Source organism: Sinocyclocheilus grahami, unplaced genomic scaffold (assembly GCF_001515645.1).
Source record: "Sinocyclocheilus grahami isolate Dianchi unplaced genomic scaffold, SAMN03320097.WGS_v1.1 scaffold921.1, whole genome shotgun sequence".
In the NCBI taxonomy this organism is placed as follows: domain Eukaryota; kingdom Metazoa; phylum Chordata; class Actinopteri; order Cypriniformes; family Cyprinidae; genus Sinocyclocheilus; species Sinocyclocheilus grahami.
The window spans coordinates 37,787-49,597 of record NW_015506100.1 but is presented as its reverse complement, the minus strand read 5'-3'; the positions used below and the strand labels follow the sequence as shown (position 1 = coordinate 49,597).

Genomic DNA, 11,811 nt, shown 5'->3' with positions numbered 1-11,811 from the left:
ACCAGTTTTTACCATACTTTCAAAACAAAAATTAAATAGGAAAAATATGCAATATGATAATAATTGAAGACAAAATGTGTTTTACTGAGAAAAAACAAGATTTGGTTTTTAAAAAGCCTTTTTCCAAAAGGTACATCTGGGAAAAGGGGGGTCGTCTTATAATCAGGGTCGTCTTATATTCGGGCCAATACGGTAATAAGTTACAGATTATACTTTAATAAAGTAATGCAACGGATTACATTTCATTACTTTTCTAAATTTCTAATGTTTTTCAACTGTTAATCATTTTCAAACATGTAAACCAGGCAGGGTTAACCGATTGCTCTCAGACATTTTCGAATTAAGATTCAAGTAAAATTCTTAAAAAAAAAATAAACCACATAAACCCAAAAAGGATAAGCATGTGTGCTATGCTGTGTCCTGAATGCCTGTCTCATATTTTAGAGCAGTCGCTGCAATTTATGAAAGAAATCAATTAAATCTGTATGTGGGTGTGAAAATAAATTCAGATGTAACCCACTTTGTAATCGTTAACATTTTCATAAGTAACTGTAATTTAATTACACATTTTTTTCTCAGTAACTGTAACTGATTACAATTACATTTATTTTGTAATTAAATTACGTAATTCTGTTACATGTAACTAGTTACTCCCCAACACTAATATTAAAGGGTTAGTTCACCCCAAAATGAAAATTGTCATTAATTACTCACCCTCACGTCATTCTCTTTTTGCATGGAATAGAAAAAATAATAACGACTTTATTCAACAATTCGTCTCCTCCGCGTCACCCTAGCATCATTTTGGAGAGTATCCACTGAATGCAAACAGCGTATGCTGACAGAATAAAGTCTTTTTTTTCCTTCTTTTGCGCACAAAAAGTATTCTCGTAGCTTTGTAATATTACGGTTGAACCCCTGATGTCACATGGATTATTTTACCGATCTCCTTGCTACGTTTCTGGACGTTGATCGTGTTAATTACATTCATTTTGGAGAGTATCCACTGAATGCAAACAGCGTATGCTGACAGAATAAAGTCTTTTTTTTCCTTCTTTTGCGCACAAAAAGTATTCTCGTAGCTTTGTAATATTACGGTTGAACCCCTGATGTCACATGGATTATTTTACCGATCTCCTTGCTACGTTTCTGGACGTTGATCGTGTTAATTACATTGCTGTCTATGGGAGGGTCAGAGAGCTCTCAGAATGCATCAAAAATATCTTAATTTGTGTTTCGAAGATGATTCGGACGAAGGTCTTACGGGTTTAGAACAACGTGAGGGTGAGTAATTAATGACAGAATTACATTTTTTATGTAAATGGATACTCCACCAAAAATTAAAAATTTCTTATCATTTACTGCCCCTCATGTTGTCCCAGATGTATGACTTTCTTCTAAGATAAACAAATATCTCCCTGTGGGTCAATATAATGCAAGTGGATGGGACCATCAATCAGGCAAACACCAAGCAAAACCAACACATACAAACCCATTCTTCTGAAGCAAAACCATAGGTGTAAGAAAAACTCATATTTTAAAGTATAAACTTAGTCCAGCTGTCAAATAAAGGTTTGAGAGTTCACATTTGATGTAAACATAAGCACATTGTGAAACTCGTGTGAGAAGTGATGCAGAAGCACATGACAATCACCTCTAGTGCAAGTTTCACAAGGTGCTGATGTTTATGCAATGGTTTATAGTTTTAAAAGTTTAAAATGTTAGTATTTTTCTCTCACACATATCGTTTCAGAAGACATTGATTAATCAGCTGGGGTCATATGGATTACTGTCCTGTTTATTTAGCTTTTTTGAAGGGTCGGCTTTGAGCATCCCATTCACTTGCATTATAAAGACTCACAGAAATTGATTCTTTTTCTAACAATCTTAGTTTGTGTTCCACAGAAGAATAAAATTCATAGACATCTTCGACAGCATAAGGGAATGCATGAGTAAATGATGAGACAAGTACGTGTTTTGGGTGGAGTACATTTTTCAGTAGTGAGACATTAGTTCAGCTGTTTACAAGGTAGCATAGCTTTTCCAGTAAGTAGCTTTTTTCAGTGAGCATGAACAAATGCAACATATATAATATTGTAAAAGAAGTGAAATAATAACATGGGGCCCAATTAGTTGCACTCCTATAAATATGTAGTATATGTCCACTCATACAGAATGTTTTTAGTGATCATGACTTCTTGTTTCACTGGGGTATGAATATGAAGTGACACGCACACCAGATTCCTCTGCTAGTGCTTCGAGGCTCTGGTTCATGCTCACATGTTGGTGGCAGAAATGCACAAGCACTGGTGCAGTCTGCTGAAAAAAAAAGCATATTTGCATTATCAGGGCAAAGTTTAAATCAACTGGATGTGTTAACAGTCATCCTGCAAGAGGATGTTTGCCTGTATTGCCCCCAAACACAGTGAGGAGGAGGATGGTTCCAGTGGTCAAACAATCTGTTGGAGGATTGCAGACGGTAGTGTCTCAAATGGCAAGCTAAACACCCTTGAGCTTACAGCCTTTGAGTTTACACTTTTGTGACGTAAAGCCACTTTGACTGTTGAGTCTGCTGCATCGAGAGCGGATAGTGCAAAGGAAGTGCTCCGTTCTGAAAACGAAAATGACAAATGGGGCACCCCTTTGGACCAAATGGACACACGCACATGGCGGCCATTGTAAGTCTGCAAGACCCATTTGGGACATGGCCAGTAAGGTCTTGAGGTCTCCAAAACTACAACCAGAGGACATAAACACAACTTGTGTGGAGCAGGCTGCAATAAAGAACCATTTACTGTCATCAAACAACAAACTCATGCACCTCCAGTTTGCCCAATGTTACTCGAACTTTAAAGGGGTCATATGATGTTGCTAAAAAGAACATTATTTTGTCCTCTTTTGGAAGACCAAACGAAGTAGTTTCGCTTTCACAATGAATCACACAGCGTATTCACAACATGGCTGCAGCGTCAACAATACTACAGCGAGAATAAAAGTTACGCCTTCTTTCTTTGCGTGAACATTTGGGCGGCGTTATGCAAATCTTCCCACATAGTGATGTAGACATGTGGGGGCGTGTTAGAATGAGTCGTTTTAGGTAGGCGTGGCTGACTCTTAACTTTTATAAAGAATATCTCTTTGGATTTGAGACTTTAGTCTTTGCAACTTTACAGATCTTCTTTATGCACCAAGAGCTCGTAACACTCCAAAGAGAAAGGAAAAAATGAAATCGCATCATATAACCCCTTTAAATGGCATGCAAATTGTATGGATAGATGAGAACAAAGCAGAGTTTTGGAAGCAAACACCAGAGTTGGGTTTTGGTATAGACAGAAAGTTAGCCCGTACAAACCGGTTATCTTTAATGATGTTGGGCTGTTTTTCTTCCAAAGGTCCTAGACAACTTGTTAGGATACATGGTCTCATGGACTTATCCCAGAAGACATTCAACTTGACTGCCTCTGCCAGTAAATCACACATTAAATCAATACAAAAATGTCCACATCATGTTCCACTGACCCAAAGCCTGGGCTGAGCTTAAGAGTCCACAAGATCTGATGCATCTGGAGAGGTTCTGTATAGAGAAACAGTCTCAGATCCCGTGCCATGTGCTCTTCAAGCTTATGAAGCATTAGGAGAAGAGTTAGCACTATCTTGGCAAAGGGAGGATGCACAAAGAATTAAATGAAGGAGTGCCAATAATTGTGGCTAACGCATTTTTCTTTTTTTATATATATATATAGAATTTTTAAAGATTTAGATTTTTAAGAATATTTAGATTTAAAGATGAAGAGGTTAAACAGCATTATCCACAGTATATTTTTCTCATATTTACTGTACAAGTCTATTCATTGGCCTATTTATTCCAGACACAGTAGGTAAGGATTTCACATTTAAAACATTTAGCACCAATAGAACCAAGTTACTTGTTCTACATTCATTAAGATTACTTTTTAAACTTTTAATAATGTTTGCTTAATGTGATGTCAAAATTGGATATTGTCACCTATACTTTTATTTGTACAGATTTGTGCTACTATTTGCTGTTAATATTGCTTGTATTATATATATATATATATATACAATTCTTTTTTTTTTTTCAAGCTGATACATTAGAAATGACATTTTTTTTCTGAGATAACAGTGCCATCACTTGGCCATAGCAGCAAATAACCTCATGATTTGTATGAACACATACATTGTAGGAACTGTGAAAAACAATTATTAAACTGCAGGTAATCGCAAATAAATCATTTTACAGTATATAACCTGCGCAAAGATCTGAGTGCAACACTATATTACACATAGACTTATAACTGTTCAGTTTTGACATAGGCTGCTATTAGAATATGCACGATGACCACTACAAATTTAATGTACATATACCTTAAAGCACAAGTTGTATGTGTTATTTTGATTTTTGGTCCAAGATGTAAGACAGACGATTAGATTTAAAACAAGATAATAAACAAAGGTTACTTCCACAGCAATCAATGTACCACCACTCTCTCACCATCTTAGCTTAAGTTGAGTGAGTGAAGCCAAGAATGGTGTTCCATACTCAGAATTCCGACTAGTGTTTCACAGATATACATCACCAGTGTTTGGTAACTTGCATAATCATTTGTTTCATACATGGTCTAATTGCTTCAGAGGTGCTTTTTTTTACATTTACATGACCATTCTATTTTGTGAATATAGTCAAAGCTAAAGCTTATGTCCAGAATTATTAGGCAAGTGAGTATTTTGCCCATATCATAATTTTTATGCATATTTTCAAACTCCAAGCTGTATAAACTGGAATGTTTATTGTATTTAAGCATATCAGGTGATGTGTATTTGTGTAATGAGGGAGGGTGAGGCCTAAGGAGATCAACACCCTGTATCGAGGTGTGGATCATTATTAGGTAGCTCCTTTTCCTCGGGCAAAATGGGCCAAAAAAGATGGTAAAAATGGTAAAAAGTCGTTCAGTGGGATGCAGCACTCTTTGCAGATATTTGGGCGTGATTACAGAACCATCGAACGTTTTGTTGCAAATAGTCAACAGGGTCGCAAGAAGCATGTTGAGAAAAAAAGCCGCAAATTACCTGCTAAAGATTTGAGAAGAATCAAACGTGAAGCCATTATACTCCAGTGCGGTCATATTCCAGAACTGCAACCTACCTGGAGTGCCCAGAAGTGCAAGCTGTTCAGTGCTCGGAGACATGGACGAGGTGAGGAAGGCCACCATCACTGAACAAGACACATGAGCTGAAACCTCAAGACTGGGCCAAGAAATATCTGAAGACAGATTTTTCAAAGGTTTTATGGACTGATGAGATGAGAGTGACTCTTGATGGACCAGATGGATGGCTGGATCAGTAACGAGCACAGAGCTCCACTTCGACTCATAAATCTTTATTTGTAGATTGAGTTGTTTGTTTATTATTCTCACATTAACAGATGAAAATAAACAAGTGATGGGTCGTCATGAGCGTGGCCTTCTAGGTTTGTGTTCATTGAATATCTGACCTTCCTCTGGTGTCCAGACTGCAGCTGGAGCACGTGTTGCTCATCTGTGTGAACTTCACAGAGACCGTATACCTGTTTATTTCCATGAAGTTTAATCTTTAATCAGTTGTAGGGTGCAGTCAGAGGCTATGAGCAGCAACGAGTGTTTTGGTTGCGGCCGCACTGGCCATTGGATCAAGAACTGTCCGAATGCTGGCCGTGGCCGGGGAAAGGGCCGTGGCAGAGGGAAAGGTGAGAGCCGCTCACTGTTGTGAACTGATCTGAACACTGATATTTGCTGAGCTGATTTGGTAAATGATGTGTTTCTCCTGCCCTGCGCTAGATCTGTTCTGCTATCGCTGTGGAGAACCAGGCCACGTTGCGAGGGACTGTGAGAGGACCGAGGATGGTAAGGGCATAAAATGTGAAAAAATGGGCTCTTATTCATTGTTTAAATGTCTGTAACATGTTGAATGATTTCACATTTAATTCAAGGCAGCGGCTATTCACACTAAGTGCAAATAGCTATAGATTATATTTACACTGTTAAAATAGCAAGATTTTCTGCTATTTATGATACTTGTTGCAAATAGTGGCAATTACCTGCACCTCAGTATTGTAGTACATTATAAAACAGTACGCAGTAATAACGTATTGAATGTAAATTATAATTTTAATTATTAAATGGATGCCACCTTATTGGGACAATAAAGCCCTCCCTAACCCTACCCGATACTTTTTCAACTTTTTGATTATTTCCTTCATTTTCATTGAAAATAAATGCCTTTCCGATGCGATATGAGATTTGAAAAGGGAGAAAAAAAGTTCGGCAGAAGGCGGGTTCGAACTCGGGTCGATCGCGTTACCATCTACGCCACTGAAGCTGATGTTTAACAAGAGTCTTGTTTCAGTGTTGACTGGACCAATCACACGTTGGTGGGCGGAGTTAGTGTAAATGGGTTCTGCCAACAAGGCGTGCTATTTGCACTTAGTGTAAACACACTCTGTTAATTCAATGTTACTTGTTGTTTCTTTGTCTGCATTTAAATCCAGACTCAAAACTCATCTGTTTATCTGTGCATTTATTGAATGAGCACTGTGCTACGTCCGAACTGATTGCACTGTATTTTATGTATAATCGTTTTCTATTTTTTACTGTTTTAAATTCATTTGAAATCAATTTCTAAGTCATTTTAAAAATTAAGTTCCCCGTTTTATTGTTGATTATTTTTGACTATTTTACTTCCTTTTATGTAAAGCACGTTGAATTACCATTGTGTATGCAATGTGCTATATAAATAAACTTGCCTTGAAATTGAAAAATCGCAGAATTTTGTGTACATGTAAAAATTAATTAAAAAAATGCACACTGCCAAACCATTTAAAATGAACCAATAAAGTGTTTGAAGAATGTGAGAAGGCTGATCAGTCCCAGCAAATAGAGTTTTTCTGAGCGCGGTGTTTTAATGAGCTGTTTTGTGTTGCAGCGTGCTACAACTGCGGCAGGGGCGGCCACATCTCCAGGGACTGCAAGGAGCCCAAGAAGGAGCGCGAGCAGGTCTGCTACAACTGCGGCAAAGCCGGCCACATGGCCCGCGACTGCGATCACGCCAACGAGCAGAAGTGCTACTCCTGCGGCGGCTTCGGACACATCCAGAAGGGCTGTGAGAAAGTCAAGTGCTACAGGTGAGGCCCGATCCTCAACGCTTCGGAGGCGAATGAGCCATGCCTGACCTGTGCTTCTGCTCCTCTCAGGTGTGGAGAGATCGGCCACGTCGCCGTACAGTGCAGCAAGGCCAGCGAAGTCAACTGCTACAACTGCGGAAAATCTGGCCACGTGGCGAAAGAATGCACCATCGAGGCCACCGCTTAGTCCCGTCTCCTCGTTCGCCCCTCCTTTTTCTGATTGATGGTTGTATTATTTTCTCTGAATCCTCTTCACTGGCCAACGGTTGGCAGATAGAGGCTATTCCCAGGCCAGTGAGCTCTTGACATGTAAAAGGAGGAAAGGGGTGGAAAAAAACTTTCCACTTTCTGCATTTAATACAAAAAAATGTTTATGTTTAGTTTGGTAGAGGTGTTATGTATAATGCTTTGTTAAAGAACCCCCTTTCCGTGCCACTGGTGAACAGGGATGTGTGAGATGTGTTGAGTGGAAGAGCGTTTGTCGAGTAGGCCTCTAGAGGCTCGTGGATCACAGCCTCGGAGAGATCGGGAGAAAAAAAAAACCATGGTAAAAAAGAACCATACAGAGATCAGGGAAGCGCTCGCTTCTGAATGATTTGCATTTTTTGTTTTAGCAGTGAGACTGAGGTAGCCTACGAGTGATTGACCTGGAAAAGCAGCACAGGACACATACGGTCGGGTCTATCCAGGCCAAACCAGCAGTACGCAGCTATGTGGAGAAAACAACAAAATACAAAACGTGTAACATAGCATATTCTGGAAACCTTGTGTAATAATAGATTCAGAAAATGACATCCTTTTGTAAAACGGGCTGTTTGATCATTCGAGACAGCCGCGACGTCGAAAACCTAGTTCAGGATCCCAAGCGATACGGAGGGATGGAGTTTAGGTCGCTCTGCCCAAGCTGGAAACTTCAATAAAATAACAATAAAAGAAGAAAGAAAAAGAAAAAAAAGGTCATAAAACAGATTTGGAGTTGGAAGAAAGGTGAATGTTTTCACAGAAATCAAAATGTTATTTTTGTACAATATCACGTAAGACTACTCTAAAAATAATAATAATAAAAAAACTATCATTTGCTTGTACTCTGTTTTTAAGTCGGAAGGTAAATGCAATTGAAGTTCTAGGACATAGAAATGTAATTTTAAACTATCAATAAATCTGGAGGAGGAAGGGGTGTGAAGACTGGCGTTTCTTTTCTGAGTGGTCTCATTTTACTGTTTCATTCCAGGAATACACGCATTTTTCATGATTGTTTTGGTTTATAGATTGTATTTGGGATTTTCCGCCATCTGTTTGCACATTTTGGCCATATATATATAGTTTTTTTGTGTGTGTGTGAGTGCTGAGCCTTGCAAACTTAATGCTAATCCATATACTGTGTATGTAAGATCTAGCATGATTTTCTTTTTTTTTTATATATATATATTTTGTAAAATGACTTAAGTATAAATAATAAAATTGAGATTTTTTTTTTTTTGTACAAAATTTTTAAAATTTAAAGTAGTAATAATAATTAAAAAATACAATCTCTTCTTCGGTGTGCAGCCGAAAATGACCTTGTAACATTTTTTTTTAATTGTTGACATCTGTATACACGCACCTCTATTTTTCTGTTGACACGTTAAGCGGCATACAAGCCCAAAGAGCCCTCTGAAAACCGAGTCCTGATTCGTTTACTATGGTGGCTATTCAGAGCCGAAGTGCGAGGTTATAATAACTCGGTGCGACAGCTGGTCTGCGAGCTATCTGATGAACCGTAACTTAAGGAATGAATTTCATCAGTAAATTATTCAACAGCACATTTTACTTAAAGTTCTGTTTCCTTGTTCGTACAAAACACTAATGGATGGCAATATAATGAAACCGAAGCAGGGCTGAATTTAGCTGCTGGTGACTAATAAGAGTATATAGAAACTTTATTTTTAGGTCTCTTGAAGCCAAATGAGATGGCAAAGTAATGTCAGGGGGGTGTGATGTGCTCTGGGGTTACCACGGATCAATAAGAGCAGAGCTAAGCATAGCTTCAATGTAACTGGAGACCTGTAGCTCAGTTTTTCAGCATGATTCAGTCCTTTTCTGTCTGGCTCTCAGTGAAGGATTCATGTCGCATGCCATCACATGCATCCAAGCAAGCTCCTTTCAGCAGATGTGTCTTATGTGATCGTGCTAAAGTCTGGTGACGAGTGTTTTCACCTGGTTTGAAATGATGAAAATGCCAGATAGAGGGGGACTACTATATTCTCCATTCCTTCACTGCAGTTGAAGACTGAACTTAAAGGATGAACCAAACATAACCAAGCTGAGACCTCAGTCACAGTGGAGTTTACCGCTTCAAGCATGACTTCTACAAGAGAAATGGTGAATTGGAGAATGCATTTAGTGTAAAAGAGTGGCAACCCAGTTGAGATTGGTGACTAAAAACATGGAAAGTGCAGGTGGTGCTCTTCAACAAACCCTCAAGCCACAACGCTCCGGTTACTAATGTAACCTTGGTTTCCTGAGATGTGGGAGCGAGCGTTGCGTTGACACACTTATGGGGAAACTTCTGTTTACTCTGATACTGAAGCCTGGGCTGCGTTCAGCCCCGACAAAAACGGTGCAAAACGTTTTTTAAACGGAAACGGTGGTGTGTTGAACACCCTGTTCTGATGAAGCAAGAGTTGCAGCTAAGGCAGCTGAGAAGGCCATTCTTTATGTTCTTTTTGAAGAATTTTCGGAGCCTGATGAAATCGGTATAAATACGTGTTTAATTCTGCAAAATACGCTCGATGTTACAGTCACTGCCCTTGCCCTCCAGAATAAAAGAGAACATCCCAATCAAATGAAGGGATTTGTGGAAACTGTGGTTTCTAATTATTGTGATCCAACATTTGCCTCGCATTTCAGGATGAAAAGACAAATATTTCAGGTGAAGGATAATCCACTTCTTACCTTCGAGACTGTGTTATGATCTATATGACCTTATTATATTTATTGTGAGTATTAGGCTTATCATTATTGCTGATCACTGTTGTTGTGCTATGATATTGTAATATTTACCATTGTATAATCAGAGGGGTATAGAAAAGTTTATGAAAGTATCACTCCATAATACAATAGCAAAATATATAAATATTTATAGTATTTTTGTTACGTTAATCAGTATTTGGCACACCTTCCTAAGGAAAGGATATGGACCAGAAGACATTGCAATTACTAAATGATATTTAGACAGACTTAAAGAAGTTCCAGGTCTATTCTTGTGCCCTTATTATTTCAGTTATTTTGCCTTTAATGTAAATAAACATGTGCAAACAATATTCTTGCTCTTGTGAATTTATTTGGATGTTAATTACATTGTGCAGCTGTCTCTTTAATACCGCGTGGTTTATATACATGTTGCTGCTGATTGGGCTGACGTGTTTGACACACCCACCAAACAAGAGAAAACTCATCTCAAACCCCGTTGCACACCGTTTCCAGGAAACATGTCGTTCAAACCGGAAACTAGCAAAACGGTGCACACCGGTTTGAACTTGAACTTGCCCCTGATTTGTTCATGTTCGCTGCTGATTGGGCTGACGTGTTTGACACACCCACCAAACAAGAGAAAACTCATCTCAAACCCCGTTGCACACCGTTTCCAGGAAACATGTCGTTCAAACCGGAAACTGTAGCAAAACGGTGCACACCAGTTTGAACTTGAACTTGCCCCTGATTTGTTCATGTTCATGTAGCTGCACGAACCAATGGCACTTCAACCCGCCAAAAGGGGAGGAGCCGACCTCTATATAAGTTGGCTCTTAGCGCCATTTCATCAGAATCTTTGGACTGAAGCGACAGTCATCGATTTGCGTGCAGTCTTATAGCACGGCAGCCTACGCAACGCTTGTTCCCTTATATCAGGGAACCGAGGTCATGTTAGTAACCGTAGCATTCCCGATCCAACTTTCTCTCCCGTTGCATTTAACATGCTTATAGGGAATGCATCCAATAGCGCCGTGCTATGAGCAAGTGCAGAACGAAGCTGCTCTGCAAGCCCAGCCCTGGAGCACTCATGCTAAAGGCTCCTGTAAGCTTGAGACCAAAGCCGTTTAACCTGAAGACTACATAATATAACCCTCTCCACTTACAAAGAATTAAGCAGACAAGATCCATGCCTGCAGGGCAGGGACGTCCAAGTTATAAAAACTAGTGAAGGTTATAGCATCCACTATCCAGCGAGATCCGGAGTGTCTCTGCTTCGTCTCTGGCTGCCCTTTAGAGCGGCCTCCGAAACACACAAAGAGCTGCTCTTGAGTGTCTAAACAGGCCAGAGCGCTCAATATACTCTCTGAGAGCCCGCACCGGGCAGAGTGGATTGGGATCCTGCTCACCATCTGGTTTGGGGAGTGCTAGAAGGTGATTACTTGTGCTCTAAACAGAGTGGAGAGCACTTTCGGCGGCACATAGCCGTGTCTCGGTTTGAGGATGACTCTACAGTCGTTAGGCCCTAACTCAAGACAGGACGCACTGACTGACAGTGCTTGCAGGTCACTAGGGATGGGCGTATCGATCCAAAGTATCGATACTGATGCGAGTATCGAAAGTATCGATACTCAAACAAAAAATATCGATACTAAGGTGTGTTTTATTTACCAGTGATTTTGTTA

At 39.5% G+C, this 11,811-nt stretch overlaps 1 protein-coding gene across 1 annotated transcript; it reads left to right on the top strand.

Moving 5' to 3' along the window:
- Positions 1–5,486: 5,486 nt before the first annotated feature.
- On the top strand, positions 5,487–8,354 carry cnbpb (CCHC-type zinc finger, nucleic acid binding protein b). The gene is made up of 4 exons (XM_016249308.1): positions 5,487–5,743; positions 5,835–5,900; positions 6,979–7,177; positions 7,247–8,354. The coding sequence occupies exons 1-4, from the start codon at positions 5,641–5,643 to the stop codon at positions 7,362–7,364; spliced, it is 486 nt and encodes a 161-aa protein (XP_016104794.1). The 5' UTR covers positions 5,487–5,640; the 3' UTR covers positions 7,365–8,354.
- The last annotated feature ends 3,457 nt before the right edge of the window (positions 8,355–11,811 follow it).

What these genes read in the sequence shown, in the direction of transcription:
- cnbpb (XM_016249308.1), top strand. Translation starts at nt 5,641, where the DNA reads ATGAGCAGCAACGAGTGTTTTGGTTGCGGCCGCACTGGCCATTGGATC. An exon ending in GGGCCGTGGCAGAGGGAAAG is followed by an intron (nt 5,744 to 5,834) that starts GTGAGAGCCGCT and finishes GCCCTGCGCTAG; the next exon opens with ATCTGTTCTGCTATCGCTGT. An exon ending in CTGTGAGAGGACCGAGGATG is followed by an intron (nt 5,901 to 6,978) that starts GTAAGGGCATAA and finishes TTTGTGTTGCAG; the next exon opens with CGTGCTACAACTGCGGCAGG.